This window comes from Hippocampus comes, unplaced genomic scaffold, assembly GCF_001891065.2.
Source record: "Hippocampus comes isolate QL1 unplaced genomic scaffold, H_comes_QL1_v1.1 scaffold261, whole genome shotgun sequence".
NCBI classification, from domain to species: domain Eukaryota; kingdom Metazoa; phylum Chordata; class Actinopteri; order Syngnathiformes; family Syngnathidae; genus Hippocampus; species Hippocampus comes.
In genome coordinates, this window is record NW_017805824.1 from 6,555,784 (window position 1) to 6,578,238 (window position 22,455).

The window sequence follows — 22,455 nt, forward strand, 5'->3', positions numbered from 1 at the left end:
TCATTGCTTCATGAGGCTTCATTTTCCCATCACTACCGACAATGATTGCTCGGGCTGGGAGTCCTTTGAAAGCCACTAATTACCTAATGACCAACAGGTGTGCAGCTGCAGGGAGAGCCCTACAGTGCCACCTGTTGGTCCCAAACCGAATGATGACACATTTACGAATGTGATTGCACTTTAGTTTACATATTTAAATGTTCAGATATTAAGATTTGAATGAGGCAAAATAACATGCTTTCTCTCTCAAATATATTGTTATAATCATTTTTTTCAGATGTACTGTCATTATTTTCTGTATAAATATTAATTTGGTGTTCAAAAAGTCTTTTTTCAAACTTGAGTCTTGAAAAAGAGGGGGTCGTCTTATAATCAGGGCCGTCTTATATTCGGCCCAATACGGTATGTCAATACTAAAGCCGAATTACAAATGTACCAAAATCAACGTCTGACAGTGGATATTCTCTTGTATGCATCCGTCCATTCATCCATCCATTGTCCTCGGCTAACTTAGGTTCAATCACTTCAGCCACTTTGTCCAGCTCTTCCAAAGTGGAATTTCAAAGTGCTCCCAGGCCACCTCGGTAGCCTCCCCATTGCAAGTGTATAGTTATAACAACTCAACTTTCCACAAGACGTTGCAGTTTATTTATAGGAATTGTTCACAATGTGAGGTCAGAGGTCATTAATGTTGCATTACTGTTGATAGGCTTGAGGTCCTGGATCTTTTTGACCTTGCAATGTGCACAGAATGTAAACAAGCCACAGAGTTGGAAGCACCCAAAATGTTTAGCTGAGTAGATTGATTACATTTTCATGATCACAGACGACCAGAATGTATCCCAATGAGATATCAGGTTGTGGAAAGGGAATTCACGGTCAATTCATCGATCAACCAAGTTATTTTATAAACATGACTTCTAATAGGATGAGAGAATTTATCTACAAATAAGGTCTAAACTTTTGTTTTCAAGACACTCTTGTATTTAACAAATGTTCTGCCTCGCAATAAATGGAAATGGCACTGCTCTGAAGTCGATCAGACCCAATGTCCATGATCTCAGAGTCAGGTTTTTAAAACTCAACCTCATGTCAACATCAAAGGCGAAGGTATGTTGTGTTATCCTTGACAATAGGTCAGATGAGGAACAAATATCTAGACTTCGCTTCGCCTGTCACCAGCGATACACAAAGAGAGACGCACAAAGATTCCTGCTGGCTATTTGTCGTGCAGGCATGCAGAAATCTAATCAGCTTCCAGGAAAATAAAGAGCGAAGGGGAGGCAAAGGGTGCAAAAGGCTCTCCTGTCTGAAAATAGCATACCTCTTATACCGGAGATGACGTGCAGCCAACAGACAACTGCATGGGCAGCACTGGAAAGATACTTTAGAAACGTCATAGGCCGGCATTATTAACATAGCACTTGTGTTAGCTAGTGTGTTAGCTGTCACAGAAAAGAAGACAGCCTGTAAACAGACAGCGTCCTGCACGCCTGCCCAGTGAGGAAGACAGGGGAGATCAATGGCTTTCATCAGCATGGAGCATTACTTGGGGAACACTTGTTGTTCAAAGGCTTCCGACGTTGCTTCGAAGTCATCACGATTAGACGATAAATGAAGTCAAAGGGAGGGCAGATAACCTGTGTGCCACGGATGTCTTCTTGTTGGATGGGCTCTGATAAAATTGCCATGCGTGGTAGTACATTCACTACGATGAGCACATTAACTGCGACCTCCCGCCATGAAATACAAACACACCTGCTCATTTTGTCAACTGCAAGGACAATTGGGATTTTGCTGTGTGTGTTGTGTTCCCCCACTGTTGCGGAGAGAAATTTGCATAGCAACTGAGATTTTCATTGTTTTAGTTTTCAAACTTCACAGTTGAAACCAATTTTTCCACTGTAGGCACAGGGTGTAATTTGATTTCCGACAGGGGAGTAATAAAGCACTCAGACAAGCTGAATTTCAGACAAACAAATTCTTCACACAAAAATGAATGTGCCCCTTTTCACATCATTTTGAATGTGTAAGGGTCCATTTTCTTTCCTGCTTCTACTAGGAAATGGAACTATTGGAAGGGAGGTAATCCTGAATAGCCGCTGGGCATTTTTAACACACACTCACCAGCTGTTGAGTTGATGGAAGTGTGGAGGCTGCCGCCTCCCTGTGTTTGCACCCAAGCACTGCTGCAGCCGCAGTAACATTGTTAGCATGACAAGAGATCGCAACAACACAATACGAACATAAAGCCATAGTACTGGTCGCCATGGAATATAGGTATTGCGGTGGGGCAGCAGCCTTCATGGAAATGACTCACAATATGAACCGACAGACCCGCGGAACAGTGACATTAGGGAATTGTTTAATACACTAATGTACCTGTAAGCCTGTGACAATCATGTAGGGGCCACTGCTTCCAGGCAAGCTGGTCTAAAGACATTTTCGAGTTTGTTTTGTTAAGGGAGTGGCCTGACTTTGCCACTGACAGGTGAAGGACACTTAAAAGTCACCGTTACACTGCACATTATTGACATATTTTGGTTTTGTCTTGTTTTTTTTAGATGGAGGATATTGACCCTTCTGTCCGGATAAACTGCTACTAGCTTCCGACTTGGGGAAAAACAACAACGACAACAAAAACAGAAGAAACAGATGGATATTTATGAAATGGATATGTATTCTTGGCTAAGGCAGACGACATATTTGTGATCAGACGTTTTTGAGGAACAAGGTTATTGATGCAAAAGAATGTCAAAACTGGATTCTGAATAGTATAAAAACATAATATTGATCATATCTAAAAATCAATCTTAAAAAGACAATCTGCATACATCATTGATTTGTCAGGGTGCTTGGCAAAGCCACAGTAGATGCGCACAGAGGTCAGTCAGTGTCTATTTTTGGTATCAGTGGTAGACAAAAAAAAAAAAAAAAAGAGACAAAAAAAAAAGCAAAAAAATCAAAAACCAAAAAAAAAAAAACAGTAATGTTGGAAGGCAATACTCATTGTTTCGCATCAGCCTTGCACATTAGACTAGACACAAAGTGTTAAAATGCTGGCACTATTGTGTTATTACAATGATGGTGCAGTTATGCTGGTGAGGAAGGTGCAGTCAGTGTACCGTCAGTCTGGCAGTTAAAGTGTCTTTGCCAACACGCTGTGGGGGTAAGAGGCTGGTCTAACCGTGGCACATTGCTATGTGAAGACACATTGGCCAATAAGGGCTCAATTACAGTCGCAGCTCACTGGTAAGAGTGCTCCAGAAAATAGACATTTACAAAGTCAAAAACAGTGATACAACTTAGTATTGACAAAGGAAAAGGTCACCATGGAAAACATGTTTCAAATGCATGAGTGGTCAGTTAACATGGAAACGGGATGCTCCAACTGGACAATTGGGCTTGTTAAAACGTGGAGCTGGTGCTGCTGGCAAAAAGAAATTCTCTCAACGGGCAAATCCAGCCACCACACTAACATTATAAAACATTCACATCATTGTATCGTACCTTGAATTTCCACACAGGGTATCCCTCACCAAATTAAATATTCAGAGGCAATAATCCCACCAGTTTTTGGGGTTTTTTTTTGTCTCTTACAACGTTTTTCTTAGTGCTGTAATTTTGAGACTCGAATTTGAATGTCTAATTACTTCTTGTAACCTTAATTATTTTTCCACCCGACCGCTATGACAAACTCAGATGCATCATTTAATCCCTCACCTCCCTCCACAAGAAAAGAAGCGATGAGATATTTGAGTATGTCAATGAGGTGACTTCCTCCGTCTCCTCTGCTTCTTTAGTATGGCTCCGACTTGAGACGGCAGTACAGGCAGCACGTAAACACCATCCCTATTATCTGAACGATGCGCGGAGATGGAAATAAATAAATAAATAAAGGGATAAATACATGTCATTCATTTTGTGTTTGAAAAAGTGACGCTTTTGCTTACCTGTACACATGCAATTCCAACACCCACCGCTCCGATGATCTTGAGGTGGTCCTGGATAAATTTCTCCAGTTTTGAGATACAGCCACCCTACATGGCAAACGAAAAAGTCCTCATGCTGTAACCAGTGAAGTGCGAGTGCAAACGCATGTTATGTTTACGATTATTTGCTTATTAATGGCACTGTGAACACCAGCACCTGGCGCAGACTCACCTCAACCTTGTAGATGTTGGAGGGGTGCCCCCCACGTCCACACAGCTCAGATGGAGTCTTACAGCAGCTGTCGGGAACCACCCGGCCATTTCCGTCGCTGGAGCGGATCCAGACACTCTTCGCCCAGTCGGATGAATTGTTGCTCCCACAGCACTTGAACTGATGGGGAGACGGACACAGAATACATAATCGCATATTAGGAGAGAAAATGAAGGGGGAAGAAAAACCCCTTGACTTCTGATAGCAATTATGTTCCAAAACCCGCCGAAAAAAATGAGCTGCTACAATCCAAATCTTCAAATGATATATGACCATTTTCTCTCAAAACTAAACTCCATGGCCACTGATCCAATAATCGAATGCATCCATCCATTCATTGTATATGGGGTATTTTCATATAGTTTGATTACGAACGGGAAAGACATGCACCCCTGAATTTCCTTTGAAAAATTCAATACATTTTACAGAAAAAAGTACTGTAATTTCCAGACAGAAAAATTACCGCTCACGGTAATTACAAGCCGCAACAGCTAAATGTAGCAATAAAAAACACAAACGGGCGATGTCGTCATTTACCAATGCGATGGGACGATGGGTAGCTCTATTGGCGGGTTGAGGCTCGGCAGTAAAAATGCATAAATAACCGCGTCACATGACAAGTGAGCGAGTGGGAAAAATACGGTTTCGTATTATTGGTTGTCATCACTCAAATGGTAATGATTGATTCTAAGAAATCAAAGAAGACATTCTAAAGTACTATTTTTCATTTTTATGCCAGTTCGGTTCATATTTTATCACCAATTTACGCATAAATCCAAGTACAATACCGGTAATTAAACCAAAAGGTTGATTTTTCTTGCGACTGTAGTGTAAAATAGGGCAGGGTAACGATTCAGATTACCAAAATCGATTTGATTCGATTCACAAAGGCCCGATTCAATTCATTTTACAATTCACAATTCAGGTCGATTGATTTGCAATTCGGTGAAGGATTTTACACAGTACCAATTTAACTTTCATACGGAAGACATTCTCAAAAAAAGCAAAGCTGCAAATAGTAGAAACTTCTCGCTCTGACTTGGTGCATTAGAAAAAATAAGAGTATTGATCTTAGGAATTGAACCCAGTGCAGTTCCATTAATCATGCATGTTTCATTGAACATGACTTGATCAAAACATTCATTCATTCATTTTCCGAACCAGTTCATCCTCACAAGGGTCGCGGGGGGTGCTGGCGCCTATCCCAGCGGGCAGTAGGTGGGGGACACCATGAACCAGTCACCAGCCAATCGCAGGGCAATCAAAACAATAAATAATCATTTAAATCAATTCCAACCACAGGGCAGGCTATGTAAATAGAGTGGCCAAAACACACTTTGTATTTGTGAGGACCCGCAAAACTTCTAGACACCCGCCTTCAAGCCTGTTGCCGCTGATTTCAGTACTTCTGCCGTGCTGTTTTGATATGCTACTCTCGCATGATGCGAGAAACCAAATGATTTCATGGAAAAAAGGATCGATTTATGGTTTTATGAATGGATGTGAAAAGGAAAATCAATTTGATTTGACTAATTGATATTTTTATACCCAGCCCCGGTTGTAAAATGATCTTAAAGTTTGTGCTCGCGCTCAGGGCCCCGGTAGGCAAATAGTTACCTCTTGTTGCAGTTTATCCACAGCACTGGTAACGTGCTCATGAGTCGTCTGTTCATACTTCTGGATCATGGTCTCCCTCAGGTTCTGTTTCAGCTCCTCATTTAACTGGCCACAGACACAGATAAATGTACACACAACTCACAATTGAGCCACACGATTCATCAAAGTCCAGCACAGACCACAGCTGGTAATAAATGAGTTGCAACTTTTAATTTTGGCGCAGATGAGATTAATATGCTGTCTTCGTGATACACGTTGTGGACAAAGGATCTAATACATGGAGATGTAGTAACGGTGTGTGTGTGCGTGTGTGTGTGGGGGGGGGCAGTATGTATGTTTTGTTCTCAAGAATGCTCAGTGGCAGAGCAGGGAAGTCTGGAGGGACTCAGTTTCTATGGCAACAAGCCAGTGGGGAAACCACTGTAAATCAAAGCATGACAGCAATATCAAGGCAATGAATGAGGGGAGGAAATATAGAGGACAGTGAGATTAGAGGGAGGGGAGAGAGAGCAGCAAAAAGGAAGGGGCTTACGGTTCAGCACCTGTTCACGCTTGAGGAAGTGAAGTATAAATAACAATTAAAGAGTCGACACACCTCATTTGACTTGCCGTGATTGGTTATCTCTGTCGTGTTGGCATTTTACCAGCGCGTAATTCAAGTTTATTGGACTTGTCCAATAATAAATAGCAAAACTGAAAGAAGGAGCAGATAAAAAGTGGCACACTCACATTTATTTGCGCTATTTCCCCTACAGTGCAGCAAGCAGGTCATTGAAACACACTTTTTTTTTTTTTGGAGGCTGCCACAATATTAACAATGACTTGATTTAGTTCTTATTCACAATGGACAAAATAACACAGGAAGTGTGCCTTTTGCAAAGTCCAGGGGAACAAGTTCTTTAAAACATTTATCCTCCTGACTTATAAAGGTCTTTGTCTTTCTCTCTCTCTCTCTCTCTCTCTCTCTCTCTCTCTCTCTCTCTCTCTCTCTCTCTCTATTTTTCTCTCTCCCTTTCTCTTTCTCAGAGCAACTGACCAGACATTGATTACCTTCGTAACAATGCGTCAACGAGTGAAAGGAGGACATTGAAGAAAACTGATGAGATTACACAAGCCTCTCCGAACACCTGTGGCCCACTATTCAATCTAAAAGTAAAGAGGACTTCAAGGCATTACCGAAGGTTTTACATGGGCCCCCTCTAGAAATCAACCTTGTCCTTGCTCGATGGCATCACCCGAATAATCCCAAATAACTTTTCCTCCAGCATGTGCCAGGTGCCGTCATTCGCATATCGTTTGTTCCAATAGTAGGTGCTGACCTCTGGTGTTGTATGTCGTGTACTGCAACATAGAGCAAGAAATTGCTTCTGCTTGTGCATCATATACAGATTTTCTTTTGTCAAAGATGTCTCAACATGTGCACGAATCACTTCATTTCTGATGAATGCTCTAGAGGCACGTATTTGACCTTGTATTTGTTTGTTTGTTTTCAGACTTTGTTCTAAGTGAGAGGTAAAGAATTGAAAGCATCTTCACCAGTATAAGATCAAGTGCTGAGTGCAGCTATCAGTTGCAAAAGAGAAGAGAAATAAAGTTAGAAATGTCACCCACATGCACCCACGTTGTTTCTCTCTCCTGTATAGGATCGCTACGACTGCAGTACTATTACCTTCGACAATGATGGATGGTGGTGAGTAAAACAATGCCTTTGTGCAGGCATGTGTGGTTTATGCAAAGCGGCAATACTTCCAATATGATGAAGCGCTAAAAGACATTACGTGTCTGTAGAAAGCCCAATAACGAACAGGACAAAGCTTCTTCTTCAAGCAGCATCGAAGACCAGACCTCATTTACAATTGAATTGAAAAAGAGCCAAAAACATGAATAGTAATTTTAGTAGGTACTCAAAGTTATTTAGTTTCAGAATACTGTACATTGTACTGACGGAAAGCTAAGCTATGTTTTTGGAAGGTAATATTGTGAGTTTAACTCATGCACCACTACTTTTGTTGCTGTGATGGTTAATTATATTCCCCTTTTTATTCAATAAAATCCTCCTTTGTTATTTTCTACAAACACTCATAAAAATAAAATGAGCAGAAAAGAGGACGGCAATATGACTCAACAATCCTCTGTAGCTTGCCAAATGAGCCTTACAGACTTCTGTGAGTGATTTAGATGTTTTACCGCCCTCACTAGTTTTCATAGATGAGAATTGACTTTGTTCGTGTCAGAGTCATAAAAGGTGAATAAAGAAGACGGCGCTCTTGGCAGAGTTCAGTGATTGATTGTGTGCAGCCAATGTGTGTATTGTAAACAAGGAATTTAGAATGAGCAGCACACTTTTGGACCGACAAAAACAGTGAGGCCTTGAGACACGTCACGCTGTGATACCGGTGGAAAATAATATTGTGCAACTTAATGCAACATGAATGCAATGGGGAAAAAAATGTCCAGGAAGTCTGATGTCAAACTGTGCTGACAAAAGCTGTCAGCTTTACTTCTGTTTCACATTTAATACAGCAAATAAGCACAGCAGTTTGTTCAACATCCAGTGGGAGAAGTAGTACTGAATCTTCCAGTACTACCGGACTATAAATCACAGTTTTTTTCATAGTTTGGCCGGGGGTGCGACTTATACTCTGGAGCGACTTATGTGTGAAATTATTAACACATGATTATGTCATTTCACATGTTATTTTCACATTAAACCACAGGAGGGCGCTCTCAGCCTGTGTTGATAAATCGACGATGAGTTTGACGGAAGCGACGTAGAAGAGGAAGCGGCGCATCGTCTACCTCCCGAGTTGGGGGAGTTGTTTAAAAGTGACACCGAGGATGAAAATTTCATTGGATTTAGTGATTTGGAGTGAAACTGATAGTTTGGTAAACTTATTAGCATGTTCTTTATGCTAGAGTTATCCGAATAACTCTTAATATGTTACGTCGTTACTGACATTACCAGGCATGTCAGTCATGTAACGTTAGTATACCGTACATTTATTGAGCCTGTTGTTCTCTGATTTTATTTTTATTTTAAATTGCCTTTCAAGATGACATGTATGTTTTTGGTGTTGGATTTTATCAAATAAATTTCCCCCAAAAATGCGACTTATACTCCAGTGTGACTTATATAGGTTTTTTCCTTCTTAATTATGCATTTTTTGGCTGGTGCGATTTATAATCCGGAGAGACGTATAATCCGAAAAATACGGTAAGTCTTTTTTGTTTTTTTTAGTTTGTTTTTAAGGAGCAGTGAATACAATTTCAACACAATTACCTTTTCAGTATCATCAATTTAATGCATTTTTTAAAAAATTGAATTATGTCTTTTAAAAGGCTGGCATTTCCTTCCCGCAATGGACTCGTTTTAAAATAATACAGCAGCCGCTCCGCTGACAGCACTACTGACTGCATGTCAAGATTACATGGGGAACTGTTGCGCAAGCAAACAGTGCTTAACTAAGGCCAAGTACTCGGGGTGGACAATAAATAGAAATGCAATCAGGATTTCGATTTTGGCTTCTCTCAGTCTTGGTGTGAGATATATCCTACGATGCACTGGGACACGTCATCAGTGATGTGCCTGAGATCTTCTGGGTTTCCAGGTCTTCCAACATCATAACCCCTCCCTCAGGTGGCCCAACCAGGGTAGATCAGACCCCAGCTTGTGTACCAGTAGCATTGTCCCACTGATCCTCCTGACCCAGAGCCATTTCGAGGATTTCTCTGATGACTCCATGGTGGCCTTGATGGCCTTCCTTTTCTCTTCATCTGCGTTGCCGAGTGAGCACCTTGCACACTTCAGTGGGCTCACAAGCGTGCCTTCCAGCCTCCTCTTTGCCATCGCTCAACTAGCTCCTGGTACTTTGACCGCTTCCGCTCATTCGCCTCCTCCATTCAATCCTCGCAAGGAACTGTCAATTCTATCAATAGCACCTGCCTTGAAGATACTGATGTAAGCACGATGTCTGGCCTCAACTAAGTTGTTGTTACGAGGACTGGAAACATGAGCTCTTCTGGGTACATGCTAATGTTGTTACAATGTTGGAAAAAATTACTTCCTTTTGAAAATACTTCCTGCTGCCTGGGGAACCCGCTTTTACAAAAAAACAACATCGGTTAGGCCGCCTAGTGCCTGAAGACAGCTACGATAGCCTCCAGCACTGCCATGACCCGAGTGGGCAGTGGGGTGGTATGCAGTTCAGAAAATGATTGGCTACATTCTGTCACATCACAGTCTGCGGAATCAGCTAGCTCAGGAAAACTCGGCTTCCCTCACACACATGACGATTTTTGGTCAGAAATATTGAACACATTCATTATTTAAGATTGTTGGGCCTGACTAGTTTTGGACAAATTGGGGTAAAAAGAGCCCAATCGCCTTTATGTGTTTATCTGGCCTAAATCGCCATATGAACATGACAACATAATTTGTTTCAACATGTAAATTTTTAATCAAATATGAGGAATTACTGCAAAATAGGCCTAAAAAGTAAAATAATAATAATAATAAATTAAGTCAAAGTAAAAATACTAATCAATAGGGTAAACGATTCTAACAAGATTTGTTAGTGACAGCCCGACTGCAAAGCCCAAAGGATGAAAACAATAATGGTGTATTGTCAAATAATGAAACGAGATTTTACAGTTTTCAATTACCTGTCGATAGTAGATATAAGCCAGGACACCAGCCAGGATTTCCAACAGGAAAATGAACAGCAGCAGGACAAAATACTGGAAACAGATAAAAAAAAAAAAAAATGATACGTAATCTAGCAATGCATATTCAGGGAATAAGTGTCTGTGTGTGTGTGTGTGTGTGTGTGTGTGTGTGTGTGTGTGTGTGTGTGTGCGCGCGCGAATGTATGCGTGTGCATAATGAGCATGGGTGTGTGTGGAATAATAAGCGCAGCATGAAAAAAAATTAAAATGAAACACTGCTCATAGACTGTAGAACAAGCTCAACAAATGCAACCGAGTGAGTAAGAGAATTTGTTGGCTGCAGAGGCGTCCTACTCCAGAGAACTGGTCATGATCATCTTGCAGGCATTTTAAGGTTACAGTGTAATTACTGCCAACATGACTCAGCAGGCTGATTCACAGGACTGCATTTCAACTTCCTTACCTTGTGGGTCTGACTTTTCCTGAGGCTGAAGCAGATACATCTGGACATTAGGTTTGTTTTGTCTACTTTTTTTTTAAAGCATTGATTAAAGCTGTTTCACCACACTTCAAATGCCTTGGTGAATTGACGGAGGAAAACATACAATTATTGTTTGGCATGCAAATCCCGCAGGTTGAAAAGAAGACCCCACAGCACATGAACGTCGCACATCATAGGTTCTCATTGATCCATTCCCCTAATGAAAACAAGTAGAATAGAAACTGAATGGATGTTTTCACCTTTTGAGCCTAATCTGGAGAGGCAGCATGCTCACCACATGCTTCCACTGAGAGGCAATATGTGATGCACACACCTACCTGTATTGCTTCATGGCACGTGACTTTTTGAGAGAAATGTGATACGTATAAAATATGTCAGTCTTCTGAGCGTCATCTTCAAAAACAAGTCATGAAAGACTTATCAGTCTGCAGCACAAATAGGGCTGTAAACTGAGCAACCTGACAATAATGAATTGTGAACTATGAATCTAAGCTCCCGTTCACCTTTTCTTCAGCATGCACCTCTGTCAACCTAAGGCCTCGCTTTTTTAAATATATGAAAGTGATGATAATAACTTGAGGAAATTCAATGTATACTCTGCTATATGACAAAAAAATGTTACACACTGCACACGCAGAAGCAGACCACACAACCGAGAGGCGTCATGATGCAGTCAGCATCCAGTTTAGCATCTCACCAACATATCGTTGCAATGTTTTGCCAGCTGAGTTTCCAAAAGTCCTTACAGATGAGGTATTGCTTCCTTCCCCCAGGAGAGCTGTAGGAAAACAGCCTGAACAATCAAGACAACTAATTATGATATATGGTACCTATTGAGTAACCTCAAATTAATAACAGCGCTCTAACAAGAGTTGGCAGGCTTTGCAAGAAGCAAATGTAGACAACAATCGTTCCTCCTCTCCCCTAATGATTACACTGAATGATTTGTGAATCTGCTGACACATAGCACATCCTTCTTTCTGTGGGTCAAGGGGATAAATTAGCTTTTGTTCTTCCTCTTTCATTTGAAAGAAACTATATCTTTTCAAAGCCTCACAGCAGTAAAGTGACAAGAGTCAGCTTGCTACGTTTCAAACCTGTGACATGTTGATAACAGAAGCGCATATTAACAATGGCTGCTGCTGCTCATATAGTCCGAGGTAAGGCAGAGTGCATACCCCCAGCAAACACAGGAAGGAGCCTCATGAATCAGCCTATTTCCTGCCTTTTTTTTTTTTTTGCCCTCTTTAACGATCTCGACAGCATCTCTCCTTGGCAACAAGTTCATTCCGTCACTGTGATTCATCGGCCTAATCTTTGGTCTTCAGGAAGCTAGGGGCATTTGAAAATACACAAGATAACCACTGACACAACCCAACAGTTGTTAGAAATCACATCATCAGAACAGTTTAGGGGACTTATTCTACTGTTTACACAACAAAGTCCCTTTAGTGATGTTTTCCTCTAACCCAAATTCCATTTCAGGTAGCCATTTAAATTTGTCAGCCAACAGGGATTCCCTGTTTGTTTTGGCTGGTTTAAAAAAAGCATAAGGCCAGAGATAATGCGGAATTAGTATATCACTTAGACATCAATTTTAAATTGTGCAAAACCATTTAAAAAACAAAAACAACAACAACAAAATCATTTCGTGTGAGACACATAGGTCCCTTGGCAAGGCAACATGCAAAAAGTATTGTGTTCATAGTCAATCTATTTGGTCATGACAGATATTAACACTGTGGTCTGCTCAGCAAAGTTGATGATAAAGACTAAACACTTGAAAAAATACAAAGTTTCTGAAGCGCACATAAAATCTCACTTTAATCAAGCTTACTTGGCAAGGAATCCAAATGTATGGGAAAAAAAATCAATTTAGTGTCAAAGCACAATACACTTAAGGGATGCATGAAAAGCATCAGAAAGACAAGTATCAGACCGATGTTAGGAAAAATTCCATCACCTTTATTGGTCTGATGTCAACAATACAATTCACTACTAAGACAAGATATTTTATTTTCAAAATGATGGACACGCTTTTGTTTTTTCTTTTTTTGGGGGGACAAATATTCCCCTCCATGAGCCATCACCTTACCGTGGTGGAGGGGTTTGTGTGTCCCAGTGTTCCAAGGAGCTAAGTTGTCTGGGGCTTTATGCCCTTGGCAGGGTCACCCCTGGCAAACAGATCTGAGGTAAGGGATCAGACGAAGCACACCTCATAGACCCCTTATAATGGATGAAAACATTGGATGGCATTTTCCCTGGCCCACACGTGTGTCAGTCCTCTGGGCCTGGAGGTGGGTCTCGTGAGCGAGCGTCTGGTGGCCCGGCCTACACTCATGGGGCCCGACTGGGCTCAGCTCCAAGAGTCAAGGTGGATCCCCCCTTCCAATGGGCTCACCACCTATGGGAGGGGCCAAAGGGGTTGAGTGCAAAGTGAGCTGGGCAGTGGGGACAATGGTGGCCCGATCCCTGGCTACAGAAGCTCGCGCGAGGGACAAAGAATGTCACCTCTCTTGCAGGGAAGGAGTCTGGTGAAGAGAGGGGCAGAGCTGTCAATCGATCACCACGTGGTGGTGAGTTGGCTCCGATGGTGGGAGAAGATGTCGGACCGACCTGGCAGACCCAAACGTATTGTGAGGGTTTTTTGGGAGCGTCTGGCAGAATCCCCTATTCAGAAGGAGTTTCAACTGCCACCTCTGGAAGAGCTTTTCCTACGTTCTGTGAAGGCGGGGGACATTGAGTCCAAGTGGACCATGTTCCATGCCTCTATTTTGAGGCGGCTGAGCGGAGTTGTGGCCGTAAGGTGGTCGGTGCCTGTCGTGGCAGCAACCCCCAAACTCACTGATGTACACCGGCAGTAAGGGATGCCATCAAGCTGAAGGAGGAGTCCTATCGGGCCTTTACGGCTTGTGGGACTCAAGAGGCAGCTAATGGGTATCGGCTGGCCAAGCGGAACGCAGCTTCCGGGGTCGCCGAGGCAAAAGCGTGGAAGAGTTCGATGAGGCCATGGAATCTGACTTCCGATCGGCTTCGACGAAATTCTGGTACACCATCCGACGTTTCAGGAGGGGGTAGCAGTGCACCATTAACACTGTGTATAGTGGGGATGGGGCACTGCTGACCTCGACTCGGGACGTTGTGAGTCAGTGGGCAAAATACTTCCGAAGACCTCCTCAACTCCACCAACACGCCTGCCTTCCTTAGAGGAAGCAGAGTCTGGGGACTCTGAGGTGGGCTCTCCTATCTCTGGGGTTGAAGTCACAGAGGTGGTTAAAAAGCTCCTCGGTGGCAAAGCCCTGGAGGTGGATGAGATCCACCAGAAGTTCCTCAAGGCTTTGGATGTTGTGAGGCTGTCCTGGTTGACACGCCTCTGCAACATAGCGTGATCATCAGGGAGAGTGCCTCGTGATTGGCAGACTGGGGTGGTGATCCCTCTTTTTAAGAAGGGGGACCAGAGGGTGTATTTCAACTACAGAGGGATCACCCTCCTCAGCCTCCTTGGTAAGCAACAACTGCTACTCCCATCCTGCTCCCGTTCAGAATGACTCCCATTCCCGTATCACTCCCATTTTAGAGGTCAGCTACATTAAAAATGGCTGCGCATCTGTCCAAGCTTTTTTTTCTACTGGGTAATCCTGCTTCTGTGAACTTTTTGTCCCATACCGTCCCCAATCCTGTGATGAAAGATAAAGTTCACACCCATCCAGTGAGAATCCCGTGGGACTCCTGTCAACCTCTAGCGAACATATGCCACAGACACGCTCGCACATGCAAGCGCACACTTATTTGCCACTTATACACTTTTGTGCCCCAAATTTCCTCTTAGGTGCTTGTAATTGTGGCGCAAATCTAATGTCCCTTGCCTTAAGCACGCAGAATGCCAGGGTAGGAGTCCTGATTAGATTTTAATTGATATTATATTGAGTGTACTTTCTACTGCTATAGCTCAAGGTTTTTTTTGCGATTTATAGTGATACCAAATGATTGCCTTGTCCTAAACACCATTTTCCATTTGGTGGTTCATATACAGACTGCTGTCATTTTGGTTGTCGTGTGGATGTTCAATACAAGTGCACAGTGCGCAGCCTCTTACCACTCGCAGTAGCCTTCTCTGCTCCTTGAAGGTGGCACAGCATCCCAGAATGCCTGTTACCATGACAATAGCTCCAGCGAGGACCAGTATGTAGGCAGAGGCAGCATATGTCATAGAGGGGAGAAGGCTGATGTAGTCGCTCTTTTCAACCAAAGTCCAAACACCCACAGCCATCACAACACCCCCAGCAAGCTGAGAGAAGAACACAACATGAGTCAGATCTCGAGAGGAGGAGGCGTCTGACACTCCTGAAAGTCAACAAATGAATGAGTGTGAACTGAGATACTCAGGATTCATGTCAACACTCATGCTGTGGAATTATGATGACTGAAACGATGGACAGTCACTGCCACTGTGAAAGATTTATTTTCATTTTACGGCTGAAACAAGTCCAAGTAATTTGGGTACCTTTTCCAATGTTTTAAATAAATAAATAAATAAATAAACAGACAGATAGATAGATCGATAGATCAATAGATCGATAGATCGATAGATCGATAGATAGATACTCTTAGTATTTAATTTACTTCAAGTAACCCTTTATTCATGTGTACACTGTCAGGAAGAACAAGTCAAGTTAACAGCAGCAACACTGCCAATGCGGTGAGAAGGCCAACGTTTAAATAAACTTTACCTTACCAATTGATATGTATACATCAATGACTTGGGAAGCTTTTACTCTGAAGTTGTTCCCGGCAGCATATCGCGGAGCAATGGCTGGCTTGACTGTCTTCCAGATTGTGTTTGGGGTTTTTTACATTTATATTGCCATCACAAATGGTTGCTACTGATGTCAACAACGCAACCTCGTCCTGAAAAAACGTCCAACCACAAATTAAGATCTACTAAAATAAATGAATAAATAAATAAAAGATCCATATCCTGAGATCTACATTATTCTTATTCTAACCATTCAGTCATTATTTCTTCTGATTTACTTGTTTTTTAATAAAACCAAACCACAGCAACACACAAATACCATTGAGAGCCTTGAAATTAAGTGTCCAGCACCCCTACGTGGTGACAAGAGGTACTGCCGTAACTCTGACACTGATTGGTCGTTTGTCAAGAGATTTCAGTAAATGTACAGTTATTGTACAGTACTTTGTCACATAAACAACGTACAGTTAAACTTTAATTGATCCAATCCTTAAGGTGCATTTACTGTCCATTAGCAACAATTTATACACCGTTTGTGATGACATGGAGAACAAATGAAATAAATATTTTTGAATGTTCTGGCATGCCGAATGAGACACTTTCACAGACTGTAAAGTAACAAATATTGATATAGATGACCAAATTATTATTAGTAGTATTATTATCATTATTATTAGTAGTAGTAGAAGTAGTAGTAGTAGTAGTAGTAGTAGTATTACAAAGTATAACGTGCCAACTGATGCACCATTTTTAATTCAGATATGATTCCTAGATATGTTTCCTATGAAAGCTTGAAAACAAAACCTCAAATTTGGCTTTGAATGATTCTTTTTTTCCTGCCACACGAATGGGCTGTTTGCATTGATTTTCTAAGATGGAACTGGCAATGATTTTCTTAAAATACACTATGAAAGGCTCCAGTAAGGTATGATTAATATGTGTATTACATAGGTCAACACATGGAAAGTTTGCCACAAAATTGTAAAATACTTGGGTAAAATAAAACGATTGGACTATAAAAGTTGGGTGTTTAAACTCGAAGAATGTATCTGTGCAGAAATGTATGGAAATACTGTATAACTCTTATTGCATGGAGACTTACCCAAAAGAGGACATTGAATGTGATCAGAAGGTATTTCAGGCAGATGGTTCCACATGTTTCTTTCTTCTCTTCACGCGCACCCATGCTGAACAATAAACAAAACACACAATAAATGAGGATGTCAAGCATTTGAGGTTTCTTTCGTGAATAAAAACATTTGGAATGCTCGCTGTGGCAGCGAACGACGAACAACACTACTGGAATTTCATTGCCATTTACATTTTATATACAGCACAGCATGCATAGAGTCTGAAAATAGATGATAACTTTTTCAATATAATATTGTTTGAAAAAAGGGAACAAAAGAGATTGCAAGTACACTTAGCATAATGAGCGGTTGCACAGCTGCTGCAGTTTGCATGGAGGAATAGCAGATCTGTCGTGACTCAGTTATACTGATTGCTTTATTCTATGTGTACACAGAGATTCATGAGTAAGCATTCGGTACAAGGTCATGGGGCTTTTCCATGGCGTTCGTTTACCACCTTAGTTTGAATCATACCATCTCACAATTCATGTCTTGAGAGTGTCATGACTCTATGACATTGCCAAAACGTAAAATACAGGAGGCCTTTGGAACGGCAGGACCTGAATGGTGAAGCCCATTACGGAAGAACCCTGTTGGCTAACACCATTTTTAACCTCACTGCACCTATTTGCTGATTTGCTCGTCAAGCCCAGACTTGCCTTGTTGCCTCTTATCGTCTCTCTTCCCCTCCCTCTTCCTACAAATGGTGCTTATCAATTCACAGAGAGCACATTAGTGAATCTGTCGACCATCTGTTGGCAGATGGTCGACACTCTTTGCATGCACCTGGAAATTAAATTCAAACAAGCGCTAATGTTTTCTTTATTGATTTTTTTTGGGGGGGGGGGTTTGCAATTACTTCAAAGACAATACAGTTGGGTAAAGAAGGCAATGTATTTTGTTTGTTTCTCACCGGTCCTGTAAAATCACTCAAGTATCGTGGGAAAAAAAAGCAGGCGATTTGTATTGCAAATCTTAAACTCTAATACTGTACTAACAATGTCTAGGTTTACATGCAGTCAATAACCCCTTTAGAACCCAAATACTCGCAGTATTCATGTTTTAAAAGTCTGATTTTTTTTTAAAGGATCTAGGATATCCCTGTACTTTTTGTTAGAATTTCAAAACAAAGATGGCTATTGCCCCAGATAAAAAGGAAAAAAAAAGTTGTTTGATAAACATGCTTAAAAATATACAGACAAAGTTAAGTGATGGGGTTTGTATTATTAAAAATTACGTGCTGTAATATTTTACTGAAAACTGACATTGGCTCCAAATATCGGTTATCAGTCTCTTGACTGCTAATAATCACTGTCAGCCCTGACAAAAACATCGCCCTATGTCTAAAATAAGAAACCAGTTGAAAAGAGTCTTGTCACCGCTTTGAATTTTATACACACTCAGTACATAAATTATGGTTCTTGTTGGTCAGTTACATTTTGTCCACCTGACATCCTTGTATCAATCTTAATGAATATTTCCTGTCAACGGACCCCACACACTTTTGGTTTGAAAAAAAAACTAGGTTGATCCCACATGACAACATACAATCAAAAGTCATTACTTGGCCATCAATTTCATGTTTTCGAGTATTAGTTCAGCATACAGAATGAAGTGCACATGAACAATACAGTCTTTGATTCGATAAGTACAGTACCTCAAACTAAGCAAAGATAATGCTCAAAATTTTGATAAAACACTGTCACATAGAAAACACTGTCATATAGGTATTAATCTAAAAATGTTTATTGGTGTGTTTTGAATTTGCAGTGGTGTAGAACTGCACTGCATCCTATTGAACATCCACTCCTTTATAAATGCACAATGTTTTCATCCATGTCTTGTATCCTCATTGACATTGTGTGATGACCGGAGATGTGTGTATCGTAGAAATTGCTCTTATTTCTACCCAATATAGTCCTCGGGGAGTATCTGGGTTATTCCCTGTTCTGAAGATTACTTACTAGGTTGTTAACATTGATTTATTTCAACTCACATTTAATATGGTTTGAGCCTCACCTGAACGTCCCACTTGTTGAATGGTACAGTCCTGACGTCTCCTCTAGACTTTAAAATAGTTTGATATGACATTATTTTGTGTCATTATTTTGTCTTTCGAATGAATATTGACTGCAGTTTGGTTTTAAACTATAAACGACAAGAAATCTTAGCTAAAACCCTAACAGGCGCACATCACCGAGCTAGTGCCAGTGGTGTTACGGTATTTAGAGCTAAACAATATATGTTCATTTTTCAAGTATACATCGCCTGCGGGGCAAATATAAGTATGTTAACTATAAATTGTTACAGACATTATATGTGTCCTTAGAGGGCGAAAGGACGGCATCTCTGCAAAGGTTGAGAATCGAGAATAGTCATATCCCGTTTAAGGTAAAACGATTAAGATTCGCGTTCACTCACCTGTTCTTTATGACTGCAGTCCAGACAAAAGATTGAAATGTACACACGAATTCGAAATGTTTCCGGTTTAGTTTTTTTTTTTTTTTTTTGTCCCCTACTTGGCCCTTTTGTTTCACAAGTCTGTTGAGTGAACAAAAACTCCAAGCACACAAGCTCCACCCCAGGAAACCTTCCGGGACAGAGTGCGTCTTTTTCCTGTCCCGGGGCTACGTCGTTAGGCTAACTCAGGCCCACGGATTTCAAACTCAGCAACTATTATGTTCCTTTTTGTAACATTAAAAATGTAAACGAACTCCTCAGAACATGTTCACGAAATTCAACAAGACTACCCCCAAAATGCACGATAAGCATAAGTTACATAGTAACGTCATCAACTACACTTTAATTGCTAAACACTTTAAATTCCAAAAGGATCCTGTAAGGATGTCTCGATAATGTGCATAATGGTTGTTCGGTCTTATTTAGCAGTATTTAATTTTGTGATCGTAGTTTTGAGTTGTGTAGAAGTGCATGAGGGTGTACTAATTAATTATGACAAACTATTGTGACAACTGTAGCAGGAGCTAATCGAACTTGAACGGCCCATGCAGAATTGTGTACTGTAGTCAACCTTACTCACCACTGGATGGCAATGTTTTTCTTCAAGCTGCTCGCCTCATCCACCCCCACGAGGCATTTTGAATTTGGTCACCAAATAGTAGTAGAAGGTCAAGTACCACTTGAGTAGAACCTTGGCCTTTTCTAATGTAGCTCGTCAGTAGTGGAACATTGTGATTTCCTTGAAGTTGCTCTTGTAAAAGTTCAGTGGTCGTTTGAAAATGTAAACACTTTTGCTGAGATTTTAATAAAGGTATAGTACAAAATGCAATAAAGCTTTGAATACTTTTCAGTTTCTCAACTGTCATGACTAATTTCTGTGTGACATAATGGACATCAACGGTGTATTCAGTGAAGACAGCTTATATTCATCTCTAGCTACATTCATGTATGTGAAAATTCTTCACAGAGAAAACAGATGGATATAAACTGTCTGATAGCCCATCACATCGGTACCTTACGCAATAGCTCTCAATTTCAAAAAGGTTGTTGACCCCATTAGACAGTATCCAGTATTATTATTGTGAGCGGTCATAAATCTGTCCATGTTATGCACTTTAAATGTAGTACAAAGGGTGGGTACATACCACTTAAAAAAATCACATTGAAAATTAAAAAAACATTTTCACAATAAAATAAACACATTTAAAAATCATTTTACCATTTCATCTACATTATTTGGTCATTACTGAGATGAATCTGTATTTAAAGTGGTGACCTTCAATATCATTTGCATTTTAACCACTTAGTGCAAAACGGAACAAATAAAACATTTGCTAAAACATCCATCAGTTCTTATCACTTAGTATGCCCTGTGTTTTGGAGCAGGGCATGTTATATCACAGGTAAACAAACGCATTTGTGTTAGTGTTGCCATTTGGATTTAGAGGATCGTCACAAACAAAGAGAATATAATCTCAATAATGGCAAAATATCTGGGAATTCTAAAACATTAGTTGGGAAAGTACTAAATTGTCAGCTCAACCGCAGCTACATACTCCATCACAGAGACCACAGATTTTTAATAGTAATCACAAGAATACAAATGTGCTGACACACGCACCGGTTAGAAAAAAATGATGATGAGATTAAGAATAGGCTGGATGACGTTATGAATAAATTTTAGTGTTGTCACATTTAAAATTGAGCATTTCTACCCCATTTATCTGCAGGGCCATTCCTCACTTTCTGTAGTCACACTTTTCATCAAATTGTTTATGGACAAGCATACCGCTAACCTCTGTTCATCTCCATTAGTCACTATTTGGTCTCTAGGTTGTTGTTCTGCGTTGGAAGAGGAGGCCTAATCTCCCACACACCTGTTATGGCTGTGCCAAGCTATTAATACATTTCCTGGATGGGCCTCATAGGTCGAAAAGAGGATACACCAGGTGTCGGTTGGGGGACTGTCGTGCATTCATCCTGGCTCAGAGGATACAGACAGGTCTGAGAAACGTATGTATAAGACCTCACATATGATCCCAGAGGCAGCAACTACAATGAAAAGTGGACCTGTTTTTTTCAGATGGCAGATGGTGATGAATTGGGACTGTTATTCTTTTAACGGATGCAAGTAACTCGATACTCATGCGTTATCTTTTCTTTATGGAATATTTAAAATCATCGCACAAGGGAGCATTCGACGAATGCATTCAGGTAAACAATTTTCATTTATCCATCTGCACATGTCTTTCAGTTTAATTGTCAGTGGGGCCTTTAGTGGAATATGACCTATATGTAGCTATGTGTATTAGAGGTATTTTATTTGGGTTGCATTTATCAGACATTAAAGCAATCACATTCTTACAAACATCAGCTGCCAACAAAAGGAAAGCGCAATCGCAAGACTGCATGGAATATGTTCAAACAAAATAGGTCTTTTGAAATGTCTTCAAAATTTAAAACTCACTTTTCTTTGAAATCGCTTTGCACTACATGATGCTTTAGTTAAAGACCTTTTATTATTCTTGTTGATAAATTGCTGTAAATGTGTTCTGGTCAAGATTAGGTCCAGATGTAAGGTCAAGCAAGATCATACTAAACAGTTTATTAATGTTGCTGTTCGTTTTGCAAAGCAGCTGACAGAACATAAATCAGCAGATATCTTTCAAGAAATGTTGGGTCCTTCACACGACACAATTAGAAAGTTGTATTTAGGCCTCTAATTTATTGCCGTCAACCGTATCTGACTTAGCAGTTGATGTATTCCGATTGTATTGACAGACGTCATGAAATGTCATCAAACTCCCCACACAAAGACACATTTTTCACCCAGTACTGGGTCCTTTATTGAAAGTCCTGATTATCGACTGATGTAGCCAGAAACACTCATCTCTCTCTCTCTCCCTCTTTCCTGTGTGACAGTTTGGAAGGACATAGACTCAATCTGTGCGTGTCTGCGCGCGTGTGAATTTTCCAATCAAATTCAGGACACCTCATGAATAAATGCAAATCTGTAAGAGAATGACATTTGCACTATGCAGTAAATATGATTTGCAGGATGACACTCTCAAGTAGAATACAAATGTGTCTCCCATGTGTCATTTTCCACAGGATCTGCATTT

At 40.8% G+C, this 22,455-nt stretch overlaps 1 protein-coding gene across 2 annotated transcripts; it reads right to left on the reverse strand.

The window, feature by feature from the left end:
- Positions 1-3,057: 3,057 nt before the first annotated feature.
- On the reverse strand, positions 3,058-19,474 carry LOC109525926 (CD151 antigen-like). Of its 2 annotated transcripts, XR_002170228.1 has the most exons (9): positions 19,295-19,474; positions 16,846-16,930; positions 15,084-15,275; positions 10,483-10,557; positions 5,821-5,925; positions 4,165-4,323; positions 3,954-4,040; positions 3,724-3,859; positions 3,058-3,427 (listed from the first exon to the last, which is right to left on the reverse strand). XR_002170228.1 is itself a non-coding variant. In XM_019886822.1 (8 exons), exons 2-8 carry the CDS (start codon positions 16,927-16,929, stop codon positions 3,800-3,802), a joined length of 762 nt encoding a protein of 253 aa, XP_019742381.1. In that variant the 5' UTR covers position 16,930; positions 19,295-19,474; the 3' UTR covers positions 3,058-3,799. The 2 variants fall into 2 exon arrangements, 1 of the variants encoding a protein (XP_019742381.1); XM_019886822.1 differs by having other exon boundaries at positions 3,058-3,859.
- Positions 19,475-22,455: the final 2,981 nt, after the last annotated feature.

Coding starts and splice junctions, on each gene's coding strand:
- LOC109525926 (XM_019886822.1), bottom strand. CDS start 16,929: ATGGGTGCGCGTGAAGAGAAGAAAGAAACATGTGGAACCATCTGCCTG. Junction 4,324..5,820: donor TGGATAAACTGCAACAAGAG/GTAACTATTTGC, acceptor TCTCCCCATCAG/TTCAAGTGCTGTGGGAGCAA. Junction 3,860..3,953: donor TTGGAATTGCATGTGTACAG/GTAAGCAAAAGC, acceptor CGCATCGTTCAG/ATAATAGGGATGGTGTTTAC.